At 47.8% G+C, this 25,522-nt stretch overlaps 12 protein-coding genes across 13 annotated transcripts; 8 read left to right on the top strand and 4 right to left on the bottom strand.

The window, feature by feature from the left end:
* Window positions 1-494: 494 nt before the first annotated feature.
* Window positions 495-3,169, top strand: ONS95_002273 (uncharacterized protein; the record flags this gene model as incomplete). The annotated part of the gene is made up of 5 exons (XM_058495521.1): window positions 495-699; window positions 745-964; window positions 1,017-2,964; window positions 3,017-3,073; window positions 3,122-3,169. The coding sequence occupies 5 exons, from the start codon at window positions 495-497 to the stop codon at window positions 3,167-3,169; spliced, it is 2,478 nt and encodes an 825-aa protein (XP_058354249.1).
* Window positions 3,170-3,781: 612 nt separating this feature from the next.
* On the bottom strand, window positions 3,782-4,120 carry ONS95_002272 (uncharacterized protein; the record flags this gene model as incomplete). Its single annotated transcript, XM_058495520.1, has 3 exons — window positions 3,782-3,865; window positions 3,997-4,043; window positions 4,090-4,120. 3 exons carry the CDS (start codon window positions 4,118-4,120, stop codon window positions 3,782-3,784), a joined length of 162 nt encoding a protein of 53 aa, XP_058354248.1.
* An 807-nt stretch (window positions 4,121-4,927) lies between these two features.
* Window positions 4,928-5,529, top strand: RPL38 (60S ribosomal protein L38; the record flags this gene model as incomplete). Its single annotated transcript, XM_058495519.1, has 4 exons — window positions 4,928-4,957; window positions 5,034-5,067; window positions 5,200-5,328; window positions 5,474-5,529. 4 exons carry the CDS (start codon window positions 4,928-4,930, stop codon window positions 5,527-5,529), a joined length of 249 nt encoding a protein of 82 aa, XP_058354247.1.
* Window positions 5,530-6,069: 540 nt separating this feature from the next.
* ONS95_002270 (uncharacterized protein) lies at window positions 6,070-6,846 on the top strand (the record flags this gene model as incomplete). Its single annotated transcript, XM_058495518.1, has 2 exons — window positions 6,070-6,169; window positions 6,272-6,846. 2 exons carry the CDS (start codon window positions 6,070-6,072, stop codon window positions 6,844-6,846), a joined length of 675 nt encoding a protein of 224 aa, XP_058354246.1.
* A 1,130-nt stretch (window positions 6,847-7,976) lies between these two features.
* On the top strand, window positions 7,977-9,554 carry ERG12 (Mevalonate kinase; the record flags this gene model as incomplete). The annotated part of the gene is made up of 2 exons (XM_058495517.1): window positions 7,977-8,222; window positions 8,274-9,554. 2 exons carry the CDS (start codon window positions 7,977-7,979, stop codon window positions 9,552-9,554), a joined length of 1,527 nt encoding a protein of 508 aa, XP_058354245.1.
* A 318-nt stretch (window positions 9,555-9,872) lies between these two features.
* Window positions 9,873-11,518, top strand: RAM2 (CAAX geranylgeranyltransferase alpha subunit; the record flags this gene model as incomplete). The annotated part of the gene is made up of 3 exons (XM_058495516.1): window positions 9,873-9,936; window positions 10,014-10,559; window positions 10,608-11,518. 3 exons carry the CDS (start codon window positions 9,873-9,875, stop codon window positions 11,516-11,518), a joined length of 1,521 nt encoding a protein of 506 aa, XP_058354244.1.
* Window positions 11,519-12,231: 713 nt separating this feature from the next.
* On the top strand, window positions 12,232-12,958 carry ONS95_002267 (uncharacterized protein). Its single transcript, XM_058495515.1, has one exon. It carries the CDS (start codon window positions 12,364-12,366, stop codon window positions 12,784-12,786), a length of 423 nt encoding a protein of 140 aa, XP_058354243.1. The 5' UTR covers window positions 12,232-12,363; the 3' UTR covers window positions 12,787-12,958.
* ONS95_002266 (uncharacterized protein) lies at window positions 12,959-13,861 on the bottom strand (the record flags this gene model as incomplete). Its single annotated transcript, XM_058495514.1, has 1 exon — window positions 12,959-13,861. The coding sequence occupies one exon, from the start codon at window positions 13,859-13,861 to the stop codon at window positions 12,959-12,961; it is 903 nt and encodes a 300-aa protein (XP_058354242.1).
* A 369-nt stretch (window positions 13,862-14,230) lies between these two features.
* On the bottom strand, window positions 14,231-17,337 carry ONS95_002265 (uncharacterized protein). 2 transcript variants are annotated; one of them, XM_058495513.1, is made up of 6 exons: window positions 15,757-17,337; window positions 15,507-15,654; window positions 15,349-15,459; window positions 14,891-15,253; window positions 14,694-14,837; window positions 14,231-14,635 (listed from the first exon to the last, which is right to left on the bottom strand). In XM_058495513.1, exons 1-6 carry the CDS (start codon window positions 15,974-15,976, stop codon window positions 14,461-14,463), a joined length of 1,161 nt encoding a protein of 386 aa, XP_058354241.1. In that variant the 5' UTR covers window positions 15,977-17,337; the 3' UTR covers window positions 14,231-14,460. The 2 variants fall into 2 exon arrangements, with proteins under 2 accessions (XP_058354241.1, XP_058354240.1); XM_058495512.1 differs by having other exon boundaries at window positions 14,231-14,446; window positions 14,500-14,635; window positions 15,507-16,028.
* Window positions 17,338-18,394: 1,057 nt separating this feature from the next.
* On the top strand, window positions 18,395-19,537 carry ONS95_002264 (uncharacterized protein; the record flags this gene model as incomplete). Its single annotated transcript, XM_058495511.1, has 1 exon — window positions 18,395-19,537. One exon carries the CDS (start codon window positions 18,395-18,397, stop codon window positions 19,535-19,537), a length of 1,143 nt encoding a protein of 380 aa, XP_058354239.1.
* A 688-nt stretch (window positions 19,538-20,225) lies between these two features.
* On the top strand, window positions 20,226-23,183 carry RCY1 (F-box protein: endocytic membrane traffic, recycling ReCYcling 1). The gene has a single exon (XM_058495510.1). The coding sequence runs from the start codon at window positions 20,354-20,356 to the stop codon at window positions 23,132-23,134; it is 2,781 nt and encodes a 926-aa protein (XP_058354238.1). The 5' UTR covers window positions 20,226-20,353; the 3' UTR covers window positions 23,135-23,183.
* Window positions 23,184-25,459, bottom strand: ONS95_002262 (uncharacterized protein). The gene is made up of 4 exons (XM_058495509.1): window positions 24,850-25,459; window positions 24,747-24,787; window positions 24,610-24,685; window positions 23,184-24,521 (listed from the first exon to the last, which is right to left on the bottom strand). Exons 1-4 carry the CDS (start codon window positions 24,966-24,968, stop codon window positions 23,735-23,737), a joined length of 1,023 nt encoding a protein of 340 aa, XP_058354237.1. The 5' UTR covers window positions 24,969-25,459; the 3' UTR covers window positions 23,184-23,734.
* Window positions 25,460-25,522: the final 63 nt, after the last annotated feature.

Here is a 25,522-nt window from a genome sequence, read left to right as displayed (position 1 = left end):
AGCTAACAACCCCTATATCCTATATATTTCTGCTTAACCTTTTCAACATGAAACCTACAACTTCTACATCACTGACACTACCATCTCCAAAACCACAACAACCCAGAACAAAGCACAACGACATTTCAAACGACCCCACACAAGTTCCTAATAAGGCCACACTGCTTTGAGTTGATCTCTAAGCGCCAATACAAATAACGGCAAGATCATACACTCACCATTTCCAACCAGCTGTTGTATCTCATTTCAGGAGAAGAAACCCTTGGAGCCTTCCCATACGTTCAGCAGACAAAATTCCAACCATAGCAGCCGCGCTCCATCTTTCAAACATGAAGATACCATCTGGCTTTCTTGACTCCAATGGCAAGATGGCCAAAGGTGAGATCATATTGACCGTTGGCGAGGATTAAGTTGCTCTTCAAGAGTTCGGCACCATCACAGAAGGTAACAAGACAAGCTGCTTTGTACTCACATCATGTGGTGACATTCCTACCATGAGATTTGCCTTGAATGCCAACATTGCTGACCATGCCGATCTTGTCGTTGACGGTGTGTTGCGCAATTCTCTGTCCACCTCCATTGCAAAGAATTTCAAAGGAGCATTTGAGAAAGCACTTTACCAAGGAATGAAATCTTCATCCAAGCGTGGTGCGGTCAAATACTCGAAGATGCAAGTAAAGGAACTTCTCAGTTTCCCTGGTAGGAACCCCTCCCACTTTGTAACTTAGCAGGCTGACACGACAGGCTTGGTGTCAACTAACAGTAGTGCCCTGTCGGCGGTTGGTAGTCTTGAATTGAGATTGTATCGGGTAAGTCATGACACCAGCGTGGATACGAAACCCAGTGAAAAGGACTCCTTAGGTGGGGATGTCGACAGACCTCCAGCATATGAAAAGTGTGCTGAGTGGTATGATTGCATATCCAATCTCGAGTTCGACGGCCCACGTCCACCTTTTCATATCGAGTAGGTTATTTTGCTCACCTTATTTGTTGTCGATTTTAATCGAGAGCAACAGTTTCTTCGACCACAAGGAGGCTGGCAGGCCCATCAAAGAAAGAGTCCTAAAAGAACTTCCCACAGGCTGCAAGCTATGGGCTATTTTTGTCTTCTATCTTCGTTCAAGCGCGGATTTGCGAGCCCTTGGTTTCGATTGTCCGACCTCTCTATCTGCTCAATTGCTTCTTCCCACTTCCTCAACTACTTCAATTGAATTGAAAGCCAGCAACGCAGAAGGCTGCAAACAAAAGCCAGAGGATACGTTGATTGGAAACGCTCTGGTGGAAAGCATTAGTGGCCATAGTCCAGGAAACAAGTCTGACTGTAGCGAGATCGAGAAGATTGAAGCTCATCCATTAACTGCTCCAGCTTCGGCTCCCCGGACAACTTCAAACAGCCTCTTAAATATAATGGCGAGCTCGGACAGAGAAGAGGGTCTCAGTGTTAGCGAGAACTTGGAGGATCGTTCTGCTGGACAAAGTGTGACCCACATCACAAAAAGATCGATTCTTACAAGAACTACACCCCAGAATTCTCACTACTATTCAAGTCAAGGTCTCGGTTTTGTTATAAATGGCGCAAGGCTTAAAAGAGTACCCGTCATTGAGCGCCCTGAACCTGGAATGTCAGCCAATACTTCTAGCAACGATGTCCAATTGAAGCAAGATCCTGCTGACGAGTGCGACACTCCTCGAAAGTCTAGAGAAAGAGGTCTGATATTTCTCCCAGGGGTTACTGGAGTAAACACATCGCCGGCTCATAAAGCATTCCTTGAGAGACCTGCAACTGAGGACGCCGAATCTCGCGAAGTCACTCCCACTCCCGCGCATGAAGTAACCCAAGGAGATGATGGGAACAACTTCACTTACGGTCAACAAAATTCGCCACATCTCAGTGCAAGCAGGCGAGGATTTTCTCAACCACCAAAGGTACTGCCATCTATAGAAGGAGGACAATTGAGTCTTTCAGTTAGCCAGGATGAGTCGTTGGGCTCGGCTTGGAAGCCTGGAACTGCTCCTATGACTTCGTTAATGCAACAAATCCAAACAGTACAACGTGGATCAGCTAGCCTCAACGATACTTGGGCTCTGCCGAACATCAAACTCAGCAATTCGTTTGTCAAGGACTCATTGGTGTCTGTCGACGGTCAGGACAACTTGACGAAGTTTGATTTTCTCCTTCCAGACACCTTCACACCCTCGTCACCGCTAGGTACCTCACAACAAAACAAGTTCACATTTCACCAGCCAGGGAATCCCGCCATCGATAGTCAATCAGAGCCTCTCTTGAGCCGAGCTTCGGTCCGCAGAGCACCTTCTGAAGCATCATCCGAGGCAGATACCGAGGTTGCTGAACCAGAGGATACCGAAAGAATTGTAAAAGCAAGTCGGAGAAGCACGCAGACTACCAATACGAGCCGGTTTCCATCCCACCCACTTCCATTGAATGACATTTCCTTCAATTCTAATGTGACTGAGGAAGAGCAAGGCAACCATACTCATCCTAGTCCAGTTCTGGGCAGTCGAAGATACTCAAATTCTAGATCCGGCGTCGGCAGCCCACTCTCTCGATCTTCTACGGCCGACACGAAAAGTTATTCGACTCCTAGCAGCCCAATGCAGCAAATTAGAGAGAACTTGTCTGCCGAACCACTTACCCCATATAGGAACTCGTTGCCCAACTTCGAGCCAGAAACCGTTAAGAATCTCACTTCCAAACCAGGCACCAAGCAACCCATGTCCCAGACTCAAACTCCTCTAAAGCGAAAGTCTGATGCGATGGCCAGAAACGTAACCCCAGATCCAGTTTCCCCTAGAAAGACCTCTATTGCTCCAGCCGAAAGAAAGCACAGGTTTGAAGATGACAAGGCAGCGGCGAAAGCTCGGATTGCGGCGGCTGAGAGAAAGCGAGAGGGACTCCAGAAGAAACTTGAAGCGGCGAGGGAGTTGAAGCGAGAGATGGACAAGGTATATGAAGAGACAAAAGAAGCCAGTAATCTGGAGCTAATACTTGACACAGGTTCATGAGCTGCACCAAAAAGCTGCTGACGTTGAACAAGAGAATGCTGAGATGGAAGTAAGTGTTGCATGCACTTTCCGCGAGGCTAAATTAATCATTTGACAGGCAGAGATTGCGGCGATCTACGGTACGAAGAATACGGCACATGAATAGATGGGCAGGTGGGACACGGGGAGTGGAGATTGGAAGGCTTGGTTTCGATTGCCATCGTGAGAGTATGACTTTTACGAATGACTGGCACGACTGGTAATCACAACAAGAAGACCTCCAACAGTCCTGACACATCGTAGAGATGCATATCATTAAGGGAGGTAGGACACTTCCACACATGAATGCAAAGAGACTGCTATTCAAGCATTGAGGTTAATTAAAGCAGCAGCATTGTCAATGTTCCACCAAAACGCTGGTTTGGCGCCGAAACAAGAGAGCAGTCCTACCTGAAATTCTTCTGAGTTGTCATATCTTCAAGTTACCACTTGTTCAACGCATTGGCACAGGTGATACAGACAGTAGGAGAAAAGCAGAGAATACAAAATAGAGAAGTATTGATTTTATTGAAGATAAACTTTCGAATCACAATGGATTCCCTACGCAGTGGGATGTACCTAACTCGTGCCCTTTCAGAGCGACAAGGTCGTTGACTCATCAGCGAAAATGTAGTTCATAAACTCCACCCATTGAAGGAAAGTCGCGAGGAAGAGCGGATTGCCAATGCCACCGGGACAAACTCCAATGCGCCGAACACCATTGTACTTTCATCATCTCCTATGCTCTTGGGGTTCGTAAATTGGCTTTGACGCGCTCTAGAAGCTGCTCTCGAGTATCCTTCGAGTTTGGGTGGAGATTTCTCTATGATTTTCTCATGTCAGTTCAAGCCGTCCGATCCATCGAACACGAGTGAAGTATGACAGCTACACAATGGAGCTACTCCATCGGTATACATAGTGACGGAAAATTTTAGAAAACCAGAAAGTGCTTACAGCTGCGAGCCATCTACGGAGTTCCTCATAAGTCCAGCTGTCAGGATCTACATTCAAGTCAATTAAAGTCATATTTGGTGAATGGGTACATACCACCACTTGGGTCTGATTCCTTGGGGAACATATCCTGGCCCCATATTGACCAAGCGGCTACTGCAGTGATTATTCCGCCAAATGCTGTGACTCTCAGTCAAGGGTAGACTCTCATTTGGCATTGGGTACTACCGAGAAAGGTGTTCTATACAAGAGTTAGAATTGTTCTTTGGCTAGTCCTGAGAATGATGAAATAAATCACTATAGCTGTCCACTGAAGTGAATGGGCATATGTGAAAGGGTAACTTGAAAAGGCCCATAGACTCTTTTCTGGAGTCACCAGATGATCACGATAGTGAATCAGAACCTGAAGCAGCAGAAATATACATTGGGCTCAGTGAAAGAGAGACCACGTCTTGTATCTGAGAATGCCTGGTCTCATTATTTGCAAGTAACTAGACTGACCTTTGAGTTTAAAGCTTTGTCAAGAGGAGTAGGCATCTTGTTGATAATCTGACGAGGTAGTGCTGTGGCTGAGGCAACTTGGTGAGACTAGACAGCTTTCGATATTGTAGCTTTGTAGTTTAATAGATTTCGAAATGTCAATTTCTGGGCATAGCTTAATACTAATAAGAATACAAAATGAATTTGAGGACAAGTATTCACAGTCGTGCTTCCAAGGCAACCCGTCATTGCTCTCGAAACCTCCCCGCAGCCACGCGGCATCAAGCCACATCAGTGTTTACCACGTGACCTAAGTTATCTCTTATCGAGAACCGAAGCTGCTGACCTAAGCACCACACACTGAATATCGATATTCGGCATCAACGTTCAAGAAAAGATCCCCCGCAAAAATACACCTTCATTTCCCCAAGACACCGTCTAGAAAACCGCCGAAATGCCTCGCGAAATTTCAGACATCAAGAACGTAAGTTCAATTGTGCAGTGAGCCAATGCGCTCGAATTGTGTATTTTGCCCCAGCCAGAGAACTAATTTTGTTCAGTTCATCGAGATTTGCAGACGCAAGGATGCTTCATGTACGTTTTACCATTTTACCGCCTGTGAGGACCTGTTGGAAGAGAAGGGCTCGAGATAGGAAATCGGAGAGGAAATCAAGATCCTGGATCGCGACGAGAACGATTGAAAGGGTGGAGACTGACGGAATACAGCTGCCCGCATAAAGCGCAACAAGAAGTCCTCGCAAATCAAGTTCAAGGTCCGATGCCAAAGACACCTGTACACCCTTGTTTTGAAGGATACCGAGAAGGCCGAGAAGTTGAAGCAATCGCTGCCACCTAGTAGGTTATCCCATGGAAGAGAATGAGGAGAGCCCTGGAAGTCCGGAACAGAACGTTATTCATTTAGCGGAGACGTTGTCATTTCAAATGCACTGAAGGTCCGCACATGGTTTTCGCGAGCATGATCTAATTTTTCCTCCTACAGACCTTACCATCGCCGATACCCCAAAGAAGAACGCCAAGGGAAAGCGAAGCGCATAAAGGATGATGGATTCGAGGAATTGAATTGAAGGGCGAGGACGGGATATGCATTGACTTCATTTGCAAGGGGCGTCTGGCATACATGGTACGAACTTGGAACTGCTAAGCTATCATGAAGTAGCGAAGCAGAAATGAAAAAGCTACCCAAACCAACACAGTTGACTTTGACCTACCTAGTCTGAATGTGGCCCAAGGAAAGGGAAGAATGTAGACCATTCTTATCTTCGCAATCTCCATGGTAAGTAATCCAAGTATATTGATTCTTTCCATTTGAGGTTCGCTCCGTGAGAACATTTGGAGACGGGGATGACTCGGCCCATGTCTACGTAAGCGGTTCTGCCTTCTTCTAGCATCATCACCAGTTTCCTCCAAATCTTGACTTTTCGCCTTTCAACCATCAAACACATATGCTGTTAGCCAGTAATCATATTCAAACACCGATTACGACCACCAGGTACATGGATGCCAATCCAACTTCAGTATCCACCACTTCGATACCATTGCTTCAGAAATTGATGTTCATTGGTCGGCCACAGCACAATGCCGGTCACAGAATTTGCTATTATTCACTTCAAGCATGATAAGTGGGAAGAAGCGAGTCACCGAGCACCTCCTCCCCAAGCACCTTCCATTGCACCCAGTAAGTTCTCAACAAGACTAAGCACTCTGTACGAGGCCTTGGCAGCGCATTTTGCTTGTATCCTACTGTGACTCAAAAAGCAATGTAAAGTGACCAAAATAGGCCTCGAAATTCCGAGCAACGTTCTCACCAAATTGTCCACCGCGCGCGAATACCTGCAACGTGCTTCAGGACACACATTCCGCTTCTTCCAGCAATTCGAGGACCCATTCACTATTCATATTATTGGCAAATGGGATTCCACCGAATCGCACACTGCTTTTCTTAGTTCGGCTGAGAATCAGTACTTGCTGGAGCTGATGAGAGAGCACATTTCATCTGGTGAGGGAAACACGGGCATCCAAATGTGGCATTTGGATGTCGACGTATTCGACTATCCAAGCCTAAAAGATTCCTGGTTGTCAAGCGCCACACTGGTGGCCTACCAGCGATACACCATTTCGACCCAAGGCAGTGCTGATCATTCCCAAGGCTTTGACGACATGATCGCGAGAATGAGGATTGACAGATCCGCTGCAGGCGGGTGGAGGATCGAGAAGGAGGCTGAGGATGACGAGTGGATGGTTTTCTTCGACTTTAAAGTTAAAGACGACGAAAAGGTGACCCAGGGGCTGGGAGGTATGGAGCTGGCTACCCCTGTGGATGAACTTCACATGGTGGCAATTGAAAGGCTGTGAGGTTCTTCTGGCATATGGAAGAGGTAAAGGTCAAGGAAGACGAAAACGCATACGCCGTCTTTGCCAAATCATGGCTGTGTTGCCCTAAAACCTGTTGGACGGCGAGGATGGCTCCGGTGTCACTAGTTTTGCAGGAAGACTGCTGCATTTACGAGCTGGAAGTTCAAATCAAAGAAAACAATCCCCATTGTTAAGCGAGCCCTGTTGATTCAAAACAAAAGCTCATCGCCACCAGAGGCAGGCAAAATACCTAAGGGAGTAACGACAACTCGACTGCATGATAATAAATGTTGGTTGAACTATTCCCAGTGAAGACTCGTTGCTTCAAAGAGCACTTTCAGGTTTTAAAGAATGCCCAATCTCGAGTGTTACCAAGCCAAGCGAACATAAACTTAAGGTTGATTAGAGGGTGGTCATTGCTTTCAACGGGATAACCAATTTCGAAAAGAACCTTTGCTGCTGACCAATAAATGATTTCTCCATTGGGTGGGAGATCAGGTATATTGCCCCACGCCCCATGAACCAAAGATGCTAGTACAAGTTAGTGAAGCCTTCGAGATGCTGTAAACTCTCCCTGGCTCGCCTGGACATCCTTTCCTTCCTCATTCTGCCAGTGCTAACATTTATTTCGTCCCATGTCAAGCACGATAAACTTTTGAAACACACTCTTGTCATTGGACGACGTTGGATCGTGGCGATCGGCCGCTGAGACTCGACCTCGACCCGCAGGAGAGGCGAGCGACGCTGGCGTCAGAATGCTTGGGTCTCTCAGGGGTCTGCACATTTTAATTCAGCAGCCACGCCCCGATCCAGTAAGCTCAAGAATTACCCCAGTTCCTGACAGGCCCAGGGCTCGGCCTCCTCAATCTCTCCCAGTAGTCGGTCGACATCTCTGAGCGCCTGCTCATTCATACTACCAACCTTCTCTCTTGTTTGTCTTTGTCTTGCCTTTGTTGTCCGCGTCCCTAGTTACTTTACTGGATTTTACTTTCGCATTCACGGGTGCGACCGGAAAGAGCAGCATAGAGCATGCGCAGTGTGCAATGACCAGCACTCAGACGCGGCGGCCATTTGGTGGAAATCCCCTTAAGACGAGAACCCATTCGCACTCGAGTTCCAGTACTACCTCCATGCCAATCGAGACACCTTCCGACACCAGTCCTTCCCCATCTCCCTCTCTCGAGATGCCCCCGCGCGCACAAATCGTCGAAATGACCGACGCCCTAGAAAAGACCGAGATCAATGGCTCCAAGAAACCCCGCAGACCAATCAACGGCAACAAGAGAAAGCAATCGTCCCCAATGATGCCCTCATTCATGGTATCAGCGCCCGGAAAGGTCATTGTGTTTGGAGAACATGCAGTGGTCTATGGAAAGGTGCATTAAGACTTCCTATCACTGCCCCTGAGCAGTGCTGATGTTATCTAGTCTGCCATTGCGGCTTCAATCTCCCTTAGATCCTACCTCCTCGTCACAGCGCTCTCCAAATCCAAACGAACAATCTCACTTCGGTTTCCAGACATCAATCTGGCGCATACGTGGAATATCGATGACCTGCCGTGGGATACATTTTCGCAGCCTGGCAAGAAGAAGTACTACTATGACTTGGTTACTACACTCGACCCGGATCTTGTCGCAGCTATGAAGCCACATCTTGCGAATGTCTCTTTGGATGCGTCTGAAGATGTTCGTAAGGTTCATCAAGCTTCTGCCTCAGCATTTTTATACCTTTTTCTCTCCCTGGGATCGCGATCTTTCCCAGGTTCGCTATATACACTTCGTTCCACTATTCCAATTGGTGGTGGACTAGGAAGCAGCGCCTCGATTTGCGTCTGCCTAGCTGCTTCTCTCCTTCTACAAATACGCACACTTTCAGGACCACATCCTGACCAACCTTCTGAAGAGGCGAGACTTCAAATCGAGCGAATAAACAGATGGGCATTCGTGGGCGAAATGTGTATCCATGGCAATCCTTCAGGTGTGGATAATACAGTAGCGACACAAGGAAAGGCCGTTGTATACCAGAGATCTGACTATGCGAAACCTCCCAAGGTAACGCCGTTGTGGAACTTTCCTGAACTACCACTCTTAGTCGTTGATACTAGACAGCCAAAATCAACAGCTGTAGAGGTCGCAAAGGTTGCGAATTTAAAGAAGGCACATCCACAAATTACAGATTCGATCATCAATGCAATTGAGAAAGTCGCCCAGAGCGCGGTGGAATTGATTGAGCACGAAGAATTTGATAGTGAGGAGCTCTCCAGTCTGGAGTCTCTGGGGAAATTAATGACAATCAACCATGGTCTTTTGGTTGCCTTGGGAGTGTCGCATCCTCGCCTTGAGAGGATTCGGGAATTGGTCGACCATGAGGGCATCGGCTGGACGAAGCTCACTGGAGCTGGAGGTGGTGGCTGCGCTATCACTCTGCTTAAACCAGATACTCCGCCAGATGTTATGCGACACTTGGGAACCAAGTTACAGGAAGAAGGCTACAATCAGTTCGAGACAACCCTTGGCTGCGATGGTGTCGGTGTTTTGTGGCCTGCAGTACTCAAAAACGGAAGCGAGGACGATATGGGAGGAGAGGAAATTGATCAAGACAAGTTCTTGAATGCTGATGGTATTGAAGGTGTGGAAGCGCTTGTTGGGGTCCATGGAGAATCGGGAGAAGATAGAGAAGCCTGGAAGTTTTGGAGGGTGGAAGATTAGAATTAAAGAATTATGGCTGGCAACAGCACTGCTTGGGACTAGCTTTACGCTTTGGAGGTACCTGATGGGAAAGATTCAATTCGATGTATCTATGTAAAAGTACCAATTGCGAACGAAACACCTAATGTAATGTCCCATTCATAATCCGAATTACCATCCCGTGCCTATTTTAACCGATGTCAGCATTAGGTTAAGCCCTATTACTGAATCTGTTGGTCCTTTGATCTCCGTTACTATTGTTCTCGAAGCGAGGCTGCAACATTCCTCTGACCCCAAGCCTCGAGGATTACATTCTGGTTGCCCCACCATAAATTGACAATGGCACCCAAAGCCTCAAAGGCGCCCAAGCAGCAAACCAAAGATCCAGAGCCTCCGAAGGAGTGTGAGTTTATTCTCCACAGCAGTGGGAGCTACATGACTCTTTCCCTTGGCTTTGCATAGCTAATATCACCCCTCCAGACCCCACCATCGCCGCGAAGCTCGAAGCTGAATACACAGCTTCTCGACCCTACCAAGTCCTCAAAGAAACCAAAGGCTTCTCCAAACTCACAGCCAACGAGAAGAGCGCCTACGCAAATTCCATATTACTCGAGACTGGCGCCTGGAGAACGTGGCCAGCTTCGCAACAGAAAGAATTCTGGAAGCTCATCGAGCAACAGAAGATCCCCATACCCCTTCCCAAGCCGCAGAGCTTAGGGAAGGATCCCAGAGGTGTGGATCTGGGAAGCTATACGCCGGCGGAATATAAACTTTACGAGAGGATGGAGAGAGATCTGAGGGCTTTAAGGGAGAAGAGTGATAGGTTCAGGAAAACAGAGAGGGAAAGGTGGACTGAAGAGGACGTGGAAGAGGAGAGGAATAGGAGGAAACTGCTGGGTAATTTGCAAGGTAGGAAGATGGGGATCTATGAGGGGGATCCCATATGGGATGATGTGATTCCGTTGGCTCAGGATGATGGTGAAGGGGCTTTAGCTGCGATTGCCTATACGGATGAGTATGCTGAGGGTAAGTGCTATTGCTGTATTCTAAAGCAACTTCTAACATCGTATACAGCTATGGGTTATCTCCGAGCCATCATGGCGGCCAAGGAATACTCTCCGAGAGTTCTGGCCCTTACGAAGCATATCATATTACTAAATGCAGCCCACTACACAGTTTGGCTGTACCGAGCATCCACGCTCTTCGCCTTAGACTCCTCCGTTGAAGCCGAGCTCAAATGGGTAAACAAAGTAGCCCTCGACAACCAGAAAAACTATCAAATATGGCACCACCGACAACTTCTCATTGACCAAATCTATGCCAAAATCTCTTCCGACCAAGCAGCCATCCAAAAGCTCGCGGAATCAGAAACAGCGTTCATGACACAGATGTTTGCCCAAGATTCAAAGAACTATCACGTTTGGAGTTATCGCCAGTATCTCGTTCGAAAACTCGATCTCTTCAATCAGAAAGAACTGGAATCAATTGAGGACCTCCTTCAAACAGATGTGAGGAACAACAGCGCCTGGTCCCATCGCTTCTTCGTCGTATTCTCCGACCCCAAAATCTCAACACCGGGTTGCAAAGCTACGGAAAGCGATCCCAAAATCCCAGACGATATCATCGACCGTGAGATCGAGTTCGCCAAGGCAGCTACATTCGATACACCACAAAATCAAAGTCCTTGGAACTACCTCAGAGGTGTTCTACGCAAGGGAAGCAGGAAATTGAGTACACAAGAATGCTTCGCCTGCGAATTTGCCAAGATTCCGGAGGACGGAGAGGAAGACGTGAGGAGTAGCCACGCGTTGGATTTTCTGGCAGATGTATGGGCTGAGATGGGAGAGCTTGAGAAAGCAGACAAGGCGTTGAAGTTATTGGGCGCCAAGTATGATAGAATTCGTAAGAATTACTGGGATTGGAAGAGGAGTTTGTTAAAGGAGGCAAGTTTGCAGGAGAAGATGAGCGCGTTGAAGACTGGTTGAAGGTAGAGAAGCAAGCCCAGTGAGTGAAGAGCATGGATGGCTAGGCTGTACGTGTTGAACGCCAAATTGATACCCTTCATGTTATCTGCAACGGATTGTCAATTTGTTTATCCTGTGTTCCAGTCTTTGTTTCGTGCGGCATAACAACAGTTGGCAGCGTCAACATGTCACGGAAGCCAGTCCCAACCGAACTCCAGCAAATACTGGTTTACTTTCATCCCGCAAAGCAGTTACTGAACCAATTATCACGTTACACAGTCTCTTGATGGACCGCATCTATAACCGAAATCAAATCCCACGTATCCCATGTTCTATGACAAGGATGTAGTATTAGATTCCCAACCCCCATTCGCTACTTTGTCGATCTCTGACCTCATACTTACGGTCACGATACCCTCACTTAGTTCAAGCCCTACCACTCCTCCCCCCCCCCCCCCTCCCCGGCCAAAACCCCCATTCAAGCTTGATTCAGCTTCGCGATTGCCGATAGGACAGCAGATGGGGGGAGTGGCATTTGTGCTTGTTTCTGTGTGGTCGCTTGAGTCAGGTATGATGTCGTGGGGCAACAGGCGATGTTGATCGTGCTTCAGTGAGGTGTGAGTGGTGGTGAAAAAAAGGATATCTGGCCGGGCTTCACCTACTCGCTGCGAGTCGGCATGTAACGCTATGATATGACACTTTGAATAGTTTTTGGCCGACAGCTTTGTACAATATTAATATTCACAAGATTGTTACATCTATATCTACATACAAATCCTGCCAACATCCCAAAAACCAGTCACCAGTGTACCACTCTCAGATTTCACCAACTGAAATCCAAAAACCGCAAATATATCCAAACAAAGATGTTCTACGACCTCCTCACCATCCCCGACCCACGCCCTTCAAAAGCGCACCCCGATCACCGCGCAACACGCAAAGCAATCGAAGAAGAATTACCATACTTCGACGCCAAGGACCTCGGTCTGAAAGCCGGCGTGCTGGCGCTCATGTTGGGTATTGCTTGTTACCCGAGGATAAAATCGGAGCATGATGCATTAGAAAAGATTGAGAAAGAGAAAAAGAAACAGAAAATTGAGTTGGGGAAAGGGAGGAGGGAGAGGAGGAGGAGTGAGGGGTATGAGAACAGGGATAGGAGGACTAGTGATGGGTATGAGAGTTCAAGGAGAATGAGCGAGGCAGGTGAGAGGAGGAGAAGTGCGGGATGGGAGAGAGATGGATATGGGAATGGGTATAGGGAGAGGGAAGGAAGGTCGAGACGTCGTTGAGAGGTAAAGACTGCTTGGGTTTGTTTTTAATTACGATGAGATTTAGCGAATACCTTGGGGCAGGAGTTTGGAGTTAACGAACATGGTTTGATATCTGTAAGATAGTTTACCTTCGATGAGGATCCCACAGTCTTAATTGTAGAAATTCGCCTCTTGTAATGAAGCTTGATCGTCATACTCCCATTCCACTGTCCTCTATATACGAATGAGAAAACCTTATCGTAGCAGCCCTGCGGCAAGGTTTCTTCATCGGCACAAGTACTGGGACCGAGCTATTAGTATCAGAAGCCTTCGAATCAGCACTAGCACTCGTTGTCCCATCACTCATCTCGCTCTCTTTTCTAATTGAACTCCCACGTCGGTACTTTGCAGGCGCTCTCAACGTAACCTGAACTTTCGATCCTGTCTTATGCCCAGCAAACCAACCTGGATGCAACTCCCTCAACAAAGCAATATTCTTCATCTCTTCCTCGTCCGTCCTATACCTCACCACACCTCCTTCATTCGTATAATGTCTCCACTGAGCCAAAATCTGGAAACATCTCACCACGCCACCATACTTTTTAATATGCTGCACCGTATACTCGTAATCTTCTTTCGAAGATAAGTTCTCGTTGAAGCGAAGTTCTGTAGGACGAATGACCATGAAGTCTCCAAGAATGAAGTGGTGCGTTGTGTAAAGCTGTTTGGTGCGATCACCTAGCTTGGAGGATGATTGAGCCCAGAAGGTATTGCTTGTAGGCATGCCCCCGCCGAGATGGAAATTCCCGAGCTTCATCTGCTTGAGGATTATGTGGATAGCTGTTTCGATTGATAACGGTTGCAGCTCTAGGGGATAGGGCTCTGCTCTTGCCCACCAGCTCATCTTGATCAAATCGTCGGATAACTGAACGCAGACGAGCTTACGATCGAATGCATGTTCTAATGCGAAGTTACGACTCCGACAGAGGTCTTTTCCTGGTGCGCTTTTGCCACAAGTCATCACTTTCAAGGCTCCTGCAGACTTGTAGGCATCGACTTGGGAGAATGGAACGACCCAAGTTACATTTAAACCGGGCAGATGTTGACCTTGCATTCTCTGGACATTGTTGGAACGACCCGAGGATATGATGTAGATTCCAATTCCTTCCATTACATGTTTGTTAATAGCAAAAGGGGCCAGCAAGCGGTTCAAATCGTATTAGGCAGCATAAATAAAGGTCTCGTATGGGGGTATAAATCGCAAATATTCTGAATGAGTAGAGGCAGTGGAGCCTGGTTGCATGAGAGACAAAGCACTTGCTCGAATTGAGAACCATCTTTGCGCGGATGCGCAACAAAGAATGGTAGGAAGGGGGAGGTCCTGCTCGCAGTATGTTGAAATGACAAAGAGCTATTCTCTTGCACGGAGGAACAACTTATTTGGCTGAGATGACACTTCAACAAGAGTTGCACCTTGAAAAGTGAGGAAATCAACGGTGATGTATTGATTCCGAGCTCTATGGTAGTAAATTCAATGTGAAAGTATGGCAAGCATGAAAAGCAAGTTTTAAGTTGACGACACCCCTAGCTCTCAAGAGGTTTGTTGTGTGCCGACCAAAGTAATCGCCTTACAAAAAGACTACAAACCATTCCTGGCAAGGAAATTGGTGATAACTTGATATGTGCCTGTTGCATTTGGCTGTAACAGTAATGTCAGCAAATACTTCGAAGCGCCGAGAAAAAAAAGATTACCGCAGTGTTCAAGATGTGACCTGTGTTTGGTTGAATGTAGGACTGGTATCCAACAGAGGCAGGGAAGAAACTACGAGCAGCGGGCTCGACAACTCCTGGACAATACCCTCCACACATGACGTAATCATATTCTCCACTTGATAAAGGTCAGAGGGTTCATGATATAATGATATTATCTTAGACAGTGCACTCACTTGATGAATAGGACTGGAGCTTTTACGCCAGGGGATGAGAAGTTCAGAGTTCCGATAGAGAAGAACTCCAAGATGGCGATGGGCCAGCTACGGTCAAAGCTGTATTGTACAGCTGTCAGGTCGTAGTTTGGAATCTTATAGAAGCTACAATCCTAATCAGCCAGCTGTTAGAGTGATCTGTTTTGGTGGTAACTTACATGTTGATGTATGAGAAAATGTCCACAAAGGTCGCGTAAGCATTGTCATAAGCCTTCCATCTTCGGGATATCTTGTTTGCAATTTTCAGCTGCGAAGTAGCTGCCACTAGTCCGAAGACGTTTGCCATTCCACTGTTGTATCCCCATCCTGAAAGGACGACTCCATCCACAACATCGGGCTTTGCAGCAACCAAAGCATTGGAAGCGATTGAACCCATGCTATGGCCAACTAGGACAATCTTCTTTGGAACATATTGCGAGGAGCGGCGGGCAGCACGAGGAATAGATCCGGCTCTGGCGTAGCGCACTAGACTGTCCAGAACGGCTATATGGATGGAAAATTGGGCATCGTAACCACTGATACTAGGAAGAATTAGCCGGGTAAATTGAGAAGCTGAGGTGTTTTCTCGGTTGATTGGGTCAATCAGGTCACATATGAAAAATGAAATCGTCCTTACATGGTGGACTGTCCAGCCCCAACTCGGTCGTAGAACAAGACGGAATAGCCCTTCGCAACTGCAAAGTCCACAAAGCTGTAGTTGGCTGGTTGGTAGTCCGAGTCCCAGTATCTTGCTGAAGTCAGTCGCTGTAGTGGTTGCCCCCGGGCCTCACTTACGATCTATCAAGACTACCGCCGTGGGTAGCAATCAAAAGAGTAGATCCGGGTCCAGATCTGGGCTCGCAGTAGCTACCGGCAATATTGTAGGAACGGGTATTGTTTTGAACACCAGAGAATGGTATGAAAGTCGTCATGAAGTCTCGTCCTGCTAAGTATTAGCTAGCTTTCACGACATTGACCCTATATGCAGAAGCTCGAAGGCGTCATCTGATTGCACTAAAATTCAGCCTTAAGAACCAACACTCACGATTGAAGTCGAAAGTCAGAGAGGTCAAATCAATGTCAGTCTCAATCTTTGGCCGGCCCCAGACCCAGTCGGTGGTAGTAAGGGTCAAAGGGACAGTGAAGTCAACGCAGGATTTTCCGGGAGAATTTTCGGCAGCCACAATACAAACCATGAACAATGAGGTGAGAAGAAGAAGCATGAATGCTTGGGTTTTGGGGAGCATCGTATACATCGTATACATCTTGAAGTCGGTGATTTTGATATCAAGTGGTAAGAAGAGAGACTGAGTTGGGGAAATGGAGAAGAACTTGAAAGACAATTGGGTTGAAAAGTAGACGGAGATGCCTCTTTTTATAGGGAAGAGAGGTCCAGGCTTCCTCTCGCCTGTATCGGCACAGTTCCTGCCATCCTGAGAAGTCGGGGGAAAACTCCAGATGAGCTCAGTGAATTGCACTGCCTACTGTCCCAAAGTAGAATAGGGCTTGGGTAGGATGAACGAAACCGGAAATGCCAGTGATTATCAAAAGAGCCCTGAAGACTTGTGAGATGGGTCGTATTCGCAAAACACGACATCAATACCAATGCTTTAAAGGTGAAGAATAACACAATGCGGAGGTTGGACCCTAAGAGGGCCCGCGCATTCTAAATGACCACAAATGTTTCAATATACAGAAAAGTGCTTATCCATTTCGAGGCCTCGGACATGATTCCTTGCCTCTTGCCAAATTCGAAAGTCAGATATTGAAGAGCTTAACTATCTCAATGTTCAGATGCGATTGGCAACACCGGCCCAGATGCCAAATGGGTCGTTCCGCAGCCGCCGCACCATTGTTCCTAGAAAGGGTGTCACCAAGAGTACACGAAAGGGAACAAGTGACTGGACGCCACTGTCTATAGAGGTTGCAAGAAGCTGACGAAAAGGGAAGCAGATGATCAAAAGTAGCTGAGAGGCTCAAGCTCCCACTAACATTTTAAAGAGACGAAGGACTGTGTGACTGGACGGACTTAAGACGAGGAACTGAATGAGCAAAGAAATATCGAACTGTGCCGTACAAAACATGCTCAGCAACAGTCTGGTAAGCAGTTAGATGTCTCAGAGTCTTCTGATTCGACGCCGCTATCACCAACAGATACGCTGCTGAGGGTTACACAACAGACCCGGTACCCGGAAGGCAATTCCCATGGTGCAAGAGCTGTCCAGACACTGAAGCATTACAGCATCGAAATGCGAGCACGGGTGACTCAACCTCAAGATAGGTAGCTTTAGGTAGACTACCAGCGTGGATATCATGGTGTCCAATCGGTCATGATCGCAGTCAAACATCCTATTCCTTGCACCGGTCAGAAGTATCTATCGCGAGTCTTCTGCTTCTATCATTGGAGGAAAGTGCTGTTGACTTCACACATCCAACAATCTACCTGTACCTAGGTAGGTAGGTGCCCGAGGTAATGGATCTGATGTGGTGCACGCTCAGACAAGCTCTGGACGCTTGCACAGCATTAAAGTCAGGTTTTGATGTTGCTGCTGCATGCTGCGGAAGCGCATTCTGCTTCCTGATCAAACAAAAAGCGTAGATGTCCAGCTGAAGTAGATTCGCAAGGATGGCCCAGCCCTGAAAACACTCGAGCCGCTGCTTAAAAGATCACCGACGACATCGAATGAAGTCACGTGCACACTCTATATTTTGTTTCTCGCCTGCTCCCGTCTCCTTGAAACAGCCAAAGGCCAACTGCCTGTATCTTGCATATCCACATCCCTTATTTCTCGCAGTCCAGCCCTTCGCGATGCGCCCTGATCTGATCTGGTCATACCAGACTTGCGGTCCCCTGCATCGCTGCTCAGGAAATATGCACAATTATGTAATGAATAATGAGGTTGGAGTTTGGTTGCTCAAGATCCAAGCACCTCGGGAGCCGCCAGGGCAGATGTCCCCTCTTTGGCCCACCGGTCATCCCATTATTCTCAATTCTTTCCTGGGATACGGCATGCAACCAGGGGCACCAGCTTTTACAATGGTTCGTTGGGGGTGCTCGCTGAGGCTCACGCTGACGCTGTACATCAACCCATAGGGGCTGCTAAAGTATTTGGCGCCATCAGCCTGAACATGATGGTGCTGGTTCCCCTGATCTCCGCAGCTGTTTTCTTGGCTGGCCGGCAGTGAGGTGAGGTTGTTCAGAAGACAGAATTTGCGCGCTGATGACCTAGATCCATCTCCCCGCAGTTCACATCCCCGTCGCTCCCACTCGGAAGATTGGATGGGTCTTTGGGGCCACCAGTGATCAGAGCCATTCCACAAAGGACTGACCTGGCGCTTTGCCGCTTGCCCCAGTGTTTGAAACATATCTTGGCAAGCGAGTCTGACTCCATTTCCTTGAAGGGAGCGACATGCTTAGGCCCACACCTATAGCTTCAACTTGCTCCCCTGCATTCGGAACGAAAAGTTGTATGGCGGTCTTGGTACTTTCAGAGGCCAGGAGCCAGGAGGTTGGGAATCGGCATTTTGGATATAAGATGGGCCTTCCCCCTCGGGCAATGTTCGCTCGCCAACCTTGCAGTTCTCAATAACTCGGTCTCTACACATTCCTTTACTGTACTCAGTACAGAAACATTTACATTCTCTTATTCATACACTCATTCATTCTTTTTCAAACATCAATCATGATTTCTCTTGTCAAGATCATTTTATTTCTTGGGATCCTCTTTGTCCAATTCTCTTCTTCGTCTGTCATTCCAAGACATGGCCAGCACCAAGCATCACCTTCCTCAGCTCTTGGTTTTCCAACCTCTACAAATAAATCATCACTTCCTGTCTCGGTATCAGACTCGGATGACTCTGACAGCTCTTGTGAAGCCGGTAATTCCAACGATTCCGACGAGACCGATGGATTAAACGGATCCGATTCATCACCAGTTGACACTCCCTCAACAGTGGACACTGTCGTTTCCGTTCAAGTACCGGCAACATCAGCTCAGCCAACTATTGCAACCTATAGCCCTGTAGTGCCGACAAAATCAGCTTCAATCCCAGCAACGGCTTCAGCTACTGCAAACCCCACCTCTACCCAAGCAGCTGGAGAGTTCTGGCAACCGGCCGCTGGTTCTACTTGGCAAATCGAGCTTTCTGGCGTTGTCAGTGATACATCGTATCCAGCCGATGTTTTCGACCTTGATCTCTTTGATACACCTCAATCCACTATCGACGCTCTCCATGCTGCAAAGAAGAAAGTCATCTGTTACTTCTCCGCGGGAAGCTTCGAGAATTGGCGCCCTGATCAAGCAGACTTCCAAGCTGCCGATAAAGGTAGCGCCATGGAAGGATGGGAAGGCGAGTGGTGGCTCAACACCAAGACCGCCAATGTCCGTTCCATCATGGCCGCGCGAATCGATATTGCCGCAAGCAAAGGTTGTGATGCTGTCGATCCTGACAACGTTGACGGCTATGCCAATGCAAATGGTGTTGGTCTTACTTCAGCCGATGCCACAGACTACCTCAACTTCCTCGCTGATACAGCCCACGCCAAAGGATTGTCAATTGGCCTGAAAAACGCAGGTGATCTTGTCCGAGAGGTTCTTGACAAGATGCAATTCCATGTCAACGAGCAGTGCATCGAATATGACGAGTGTGAGCTTTTCAAGCCATTCATCGATGCTGGGAAGCCGGTCTTCCACATCGAGTACCCTGAGACGGCACCGTCAATTTCATCTGATGTCAAGAGCGAGAAGTGCGCTGCGGCCAACACGATGTCCTTTTCTACGGTTTTGAAAACTGAGGCATTGAATGCCTGGATTGACGCATGCTGAAGGATTTCGAACCAGCTGCTCATTGAATGATGATGTTTTACGAGTTATGATTTCTGGACTGGGTGGCAGCTTGCTGCACGAATTCGTTCTCCATCTTTTCATGGAAACCTTTGTATATACCTTCGATTCTTGAGACCCTGTTACTGTAAGGGAACACTAGAGAGAGTTCCACTCTGTGTCTTCACAAAAGCAAATGAAAAGTCTCCTACACGGAATATGACATTCAACTGAAATGAATTGAGGAGAATATGAAGTATGACCGGAAAAGTATTTCGAAATGATATTGCATGACCCCACTAGTAGATAGATCAATGATACAATCTTGAGTGGTACGTAGAAGGCGGAGACTGATTGAAGCACAAATACATCCAAAGTGCCAAATCAACTACAGTACAATCCGGCCATTAGGAAGCAAAAGGAGTAAGGATGTTGGGAGCTGCTCAGAGTATCCCCTTAACTGTGTCACGCACATTCTTTCCAGGCTGTACTGCCTGAAGCAGCACGCTAAATTTGATCATCGCGGGGCATTTAGCGCACAGGCACCTTGAGTTCTGGTGACTTTCACTTAATTTGTGTCTCGCTACAGGTCCTGCTTACAGGGCCTTACAGGCTGTGCGGGGAATCGCAGTTAAGGGGATAAGTATCAGCCTCGCCAATTTAGCGTCGTGGCCTTGTCATGCACAGCACTCCACACTTCACGAGAGACCAACTCCTTCACCCGTTCCACAGTCAACCCAATGGACCTGCCATAACCCAATACTTTGTCAATTCCGCCAAAAGGAGCTGCGATCAACCGAAAATCGCACTCCCAAGACCATGTCGAACTTCAAGCGTGCTCCCGTGCATGCTGGCGGTCCAGGCAGGAGCAGTATCCTGTCATCCTTGAAGGTCACAGAGATGGTTGAGAGCAAGCCAGTTCTACCCGCGGAGATCATATCGACTATTCTAGACTATTTGCCTATTCCAGATCTTATGAGCTTTGCCCAGACCTCAAAGCGAATGCTGGAGATGGTATACGAGGATTCGAGATGGGTACAAAGGTTACAAGTCATGGGTGTCTGGAATGAGGGCGAGGCGAGGAAGAGGTTCGAAGAGGCGTTGAAAAGGAAGAGGGAAATTATGCGGCTACGAGCAGAGGAAGAGGGCAAACGGACCGGAATCGGGGTCAATGGAGGTTCAGACATAAGAAAGACCAGCACGACACTTTTTGATGCAGGGGTGGAAGAGGAACGGCAGATGCGGTCTGTGGAAGTAGCTTCGAAAGCTCCCAGAACATCTATAGATGGCTTTGAGACCTTGACTCTATCGTCGACAGCTCAGCCCTCCAATAACTCCGCCGCTCGAGCTGCAATGTTGGACCCTGAAGCACTATTGAATATCTTCTCGGGGGTCAAGTCGATACGGGGGTCTGCTAGGCAGGAATATGCGAAGATCTATGCAGCTTTGGCACCATTTTATTTCGATCTGGCAAGGTCGAGAAGCCACATGGATCCAGTCATATTCAGGGTGTATCGTGATCCTGAGCAACAAGCCCAGATGCTGGCACATCTACAGATATTTGCCCGAAGTGACTGGGCGCAAGGGTGGAGACAGAGGGAGGAGAAGCTCATTACCATGGTTGGGATATTCGAAAATGCTGTGCTGCGAGAGTTTGAGCAAGGTTATGAGGCAATGGATATCGATGGTCGAATGCGTCGGTATGCTCACGTGTTAGCCGTTCTGAACGGCGGCCATGCAGGCATAGAGCTGTTTGTGCAGAAACATCCTATGTTCTCTGATCGAGACTATCTTGGCAACTCGATGGATTGTATCAATCAAGCCTCATCGGACGGGGTAGCATTGGAGCCTTCGTGCCAATTTTTGGAGAAGCTCTTTAAGAAGATCAATGAACAGTCTGATGTCATTGACCGAGTTTTCCCTCCTGGCGAGGATGTCTTTCAATTATTTTTGGACAAGATTGCGGAAGATATTCTTATGGAATACGTCACGCCCTTGTTCGACGAATGTCATGAACGAAGTATCCCTTCATATTTAAAAGCAGTCTCTGGGCTTTTTGAACAGACTATACGATTTGGTGCCAGTCTTCGGCCAACGAAGAATTCTGGAGATGATTTTGCTGTCAAAGTGAAAGCTGTTCTTGCAAGAGTCTTCGAGCCGCATGTGGATTTATACCTCCAAGACGAATTAGATCATTTCAAAAAGAAAGCGGAAGCAGAGGTGGGTATCTGGGAGAGTAAGCTATCTGCTCAAGATGCTACTACCGAATCATTTTTTATGGCCAATGTCAATCGGCAAGCCGACAAAAAGGATTTCTTGAGCTCCTTCAAGAAAGTCGTTATGATGCCTGTCAACGTTCTTCCCAGCTTACCGATATCTTCACCCTTTGGGGCCACGAAGGCTTTGTCTCCTGGTATGCCAGCCAATCGATCTAGTTTACAAGTATCTCCAGCTCCGTCAAGACCGCAGACTCCGGGTCTTGGTGTTGCAGGTAACCGTGCATCTACACCAACGCCACTACCTGCGGACGCCCCTACGGACGAGCTGGCCGCCAAAGCGGCTCTGATGGCCTCGAGACTGGAAGGCATACGTTCCCTGTTCAGCATTGAGGTTGCCCTTGATCTGACTCATGCTGCGAAAGCAAGCATCGAGCGAGCTGCTCTTTTCGTCCGCCTTGGTGGTCAGACCGGGGAAGAAGCTCGAGAGCAATGCGAAGCTATTTTTGTCGCCCTGCTTCAAATCCTAGGAAACCGCCACGTAAAAATAGGTTTCGACAAAGCTGTGGAGCATTTGTCAAAGTACAATCCTCGAGAAGTCAGTGAGCATCAGCAGGGAGTTGCACCCTTAGTAACTTTCTTGGAGCTTGTAAATGTCGGTGACTTGATCTCGCAAATGATTGATGTCTTTTACGAGCAACAACTCGCTGCGACGAGACTAGCCGATCGCAATGACTTCCTCGATCCTGCAGTCAAAGCTAAGAAGAACTTCGAGCACATGCTAGATGAGCGTGTGGCAGCTGGACTGAACAAGGGTATAGATGTCCTCATGGACGAAGTCGAATACCTTTGCGCAACACTCCAGCAGCCAACAGACTATAACCCTGTTCCAGCAGCTGATCCACGGCTGCAAACATTCGAAGTGGGCTCCACCAAAGCTGCCGAGAAAGTCGTCCATCTCGTCGAATCCCACACTAAGATGTTGACCGGCAGCACGGATAAAAATATGCTCGATGTTTTCAACCAAGAAGTCGGTCTGCGCCTCTTCACTGCCATCTGCAAGCACCTCAAGCGTCAACGCGTTAGCGTCGACGGTTCAATGCGTCTCATATCCGACATGAATCTCTACTTCGTGTACATACGTACATTGAAGAATCAGGACCTGCTGGAGTACTTCAAAGCATTGCGGGAACTTAGCCAGATTTATTTGATTGATCCGAAGCATGCGAAGGAAATGGCGGAGGTCATTGCGGATGGAGATCGCTTTCATGGCATCTTTCGAGCCGAGGAGGTTTATGAATTTGCCGAGAGGAGGGCAGATTGGTATTCGGTCAAGAGGGATGTGGAAAGGGCAATGTACGGGATTGGATGTGGGATTATGTGAAATGTAGATCGATCAGATAGATACCTAAATTTGGAAAGGCTTGACCCCTACACACTGAACTTTCTACTTTCTTCATCCTGGCCTGTGATCTGTAAATTGAACTGGTGGATATTGCCTTTCACGCCGGCGTCTATTCAGCTCGACTTCCAGAATCCCCTAGCGCATTCAAGCAGCATTCCCCGCAAAGACATAATCTCAGACATGTCTACAATATCCATCTATTATTTGAGAGCATAGTCTTGTTGCACATCGTACCCGAGCCGTCATTCCTGCCAATTCTTTCCATCATTCCAAGACAGGAATATGTTTTGGAAATGTCTGAGGTATCGTATTTTGTTTCTCGCTCTTAACGACGGTGAGAGAGTTTTGTTGCATTTCGCACATTTTTGTGAACTATTGATTTTAAAGACATTTATTTTTGGATTCTGGAAATGGAGAGATCGAATCGGATTCGAGGGCTTTGTTGCATATCGTACATTTCTATATTTATTGATTCTAGAGACATGCCTCCACCCGACTGCTGTATTCGGATGCTGACCAACTCCGTGCTAGGTTGATATATGGCATCCTAGACTTGGTCTCCATCTCCCCTCCTCACTCTCAAACAACCACCCCCAAAACCCTAATCAACTCCTCTTCTTCCTCATCGCTTACCCCAATTCTCCTCAAATATCTCCCCAGCCCTCCATACTTCTCTCGCAAATGACCATCCATGCACTCAATCCAGTCAGGCGGACACGTAGCAAAATGCTCACTCAACCCAATACTCCTGATCTCCACCATCCTACTCTCCTTCTCGCACTCCAGCTCCTGCTCACTCATCACGTAGTCGTGGGCAATAGCCTCCAGAGGAACTCCGAGGATGAGGAGGAGTAGTGCGACGATGAGACCGGTGCGGTCTTTGCCTTGGGTGCAGTGGATTAGGATGGGTGGTTGGGAAGGGTCGGTGAAGGCTTGGAGACATTCGGCGATTTCGGGGCCGCAGGCGTCGAGACTGTCGTAGCCGAGACCGATTAGACCGCGTGGGAGCATGACTTCGCGGCCGAGGATGGAGATTGCTTCCATGCGGTAGCCGAAGAGCATTAGGGTTACGAGTTTGCTGGGTTTGAGCGTTAGTGTTGGTAGATGTTTTGGATATAGAATAGTATTGTAGTGAGGAAAGAGGAGTAGACGGAAGGCCATGAAGAAGAGGAATAGAACGTACAGGAAGCTCCAGAATTTCAACCGCCACAACAAGTGACACTCAAACCCCTTTCCATTGACGTTTATCTCCAAGTATTTCATACCCGGTATCTTGACTGGTTCTGCAAGGGCGGAGTTGGATTGCAGAAGAGCTGGAACCTTGACATCGCCTTCACGCTTCTTGGCTTGATTTGCATGTTCGGTTCTGGAATATGTTAGTGTAGTGTAGCAGTGAAGGAGTGGGAAGTGGAGGTTGGTAACCAGGAAGTGGCCCAAGTTTGTGGAGGGCATACAATGTACGGAGATCCATGATTGTTTTGATGCCATATTCGTCTTTGAGGCGCTTCCGGTCTAGGAGAGTGGCATCATCTAATGGTCGTAAGCTTGTTCGTTTGATTGCATTGAAGAGGATAATGAGCATTCAAGTTACCTGGTCTGGCTGATCGAAAGATCTTGCCCTCCGCAACAAGCCTATGCAGAGAGTGTAAGCTCAAATCAGAGGCGGATGTGTCATGTGGTCACGATTATCGTACTTCTCTCCCATAAATTCATTGACCGTCTTGCCCACATCTCTGAAGTTGAGTATATTGTCAAAAGGCTTGCTCATCTTTCGTCGTTGCACACTCTTGGCATGTGTCTTTGTATCTGCCATGGCTGGTTATGGGACGAGGCAAGCGACAGGTATTCGTACACTACAGAAATCAAGATTTGTCGGCAATGCAAGGATGTTCGCCCAAAGTGAGTTCAAAGGGTCCTCCGCTGCTCCGCAGCCCCGATGTGGACGAGCTGGGGAAGCTCGGGAAGCTTCACAGATGCATCGAGCGAGGTCGTCGGCGAAATGAGACGAAACAGGGAAGATGCAGCGAAAGGGCCCCTGATCCTGGCGCAGATCATGGATGTACGCAGCGTACGGATGTGGAGAAGACGAACGGGTGGAACGCGTATTCCATCTTTTATGTTATCCGCAGGTAGAGATTCACAATAATGAAGATATATTTCATACAAGTGGCAACTATTACGACTTCCCTATTCCGTAACTCAATCACAACGTACTCGTACCTGAACCTGATATCCCAAGTGGCAGTGGCAGTGCTGCGGATGATTGTGATGTTCATTCGGCAATGCTGGATCGGGCTGGGGCCGGGTGTTGCTAGTGCTGCCACTGATACAGTACAGTGATACCGTGCCATTCCCATTCCCGCCTGG

The sequence above is a fragment of the Cadophora gregata genome, assembly GCF_030347475.1.
Source record: "Cadophora gregata isolate MNR1 chromosome Unknown scaffold_11, whole genome shotgun sequence".
In the NCBI taxonomy this organism is placed as follows: domain Eukaryota; kingdom Fungi; phylum Ascomycota; class Leotiomycetes; order Helotiales; family Ploettnerulaceae; genus Cadophora; species Cadophora gregata.
Note: the sequence above shows the minus strand (reverse complement) of the source record. Positions and strands in the feature narration are given on the sequence as shown.

Bases quoted from the DNA above. Each gene is read 5' to 3' on its own strand.
- ONS95_002267 (XM_058495515.1), top strand. From the start codon at position 12,364: ATGTTCTACGACCTCCTCACCATCCCCGACCCACGCCCTTCAAAAGCG.
- ONS95_002262 (XM_058495509.1), bottom strand. From the start codon at position 24,968: ATGGCAGATACAAAGACACATGCCAAGAGTGTGCAACGACGAAAGATG. The intron at 24,788-24,849 runs GTACGATAATCG...CTCTCTGCATAG, and splicing joins AATGAATTTATGGGAGAGAA to GCTTGTTGCGGAGGGCAAGA. The intron at 24,522-24,609 runs GTATGCCCTCCA...AACATATTCCAG, and splicing joins ATCATGGATCTCCGTACATT to AACCGAACATGCAAATCAAG.
- RCY1 (XM_058495510.1), top strand. From the start codon at position 20,354: ATGTCGAACTTCAAGCGTGCTCCCGTGCATGCTGGCGGTCCAGGCAGG.
- ONS95_002265 (XM_058495513.1), bottom strand. From the start codon at position 15,976: ATGTATACGATGTATACGATGCTCCCCAAAACCCAAGCATTCATGCTT. The intron at 15,254-15,348 runs GTAAGGACGATT...AATTCTTCCTAG, and splicing joins GGGGCTGGACAGTCCACCAT to TATCAGTGGTTACGATGCCC. The intron at 14,636-14,693 runs GTGAGTGCACTG...ACCTTTATCAAG, and splicing joins GCTCCAGTCCTATTCATCAA to TGGAGAATATGATTACGTCA.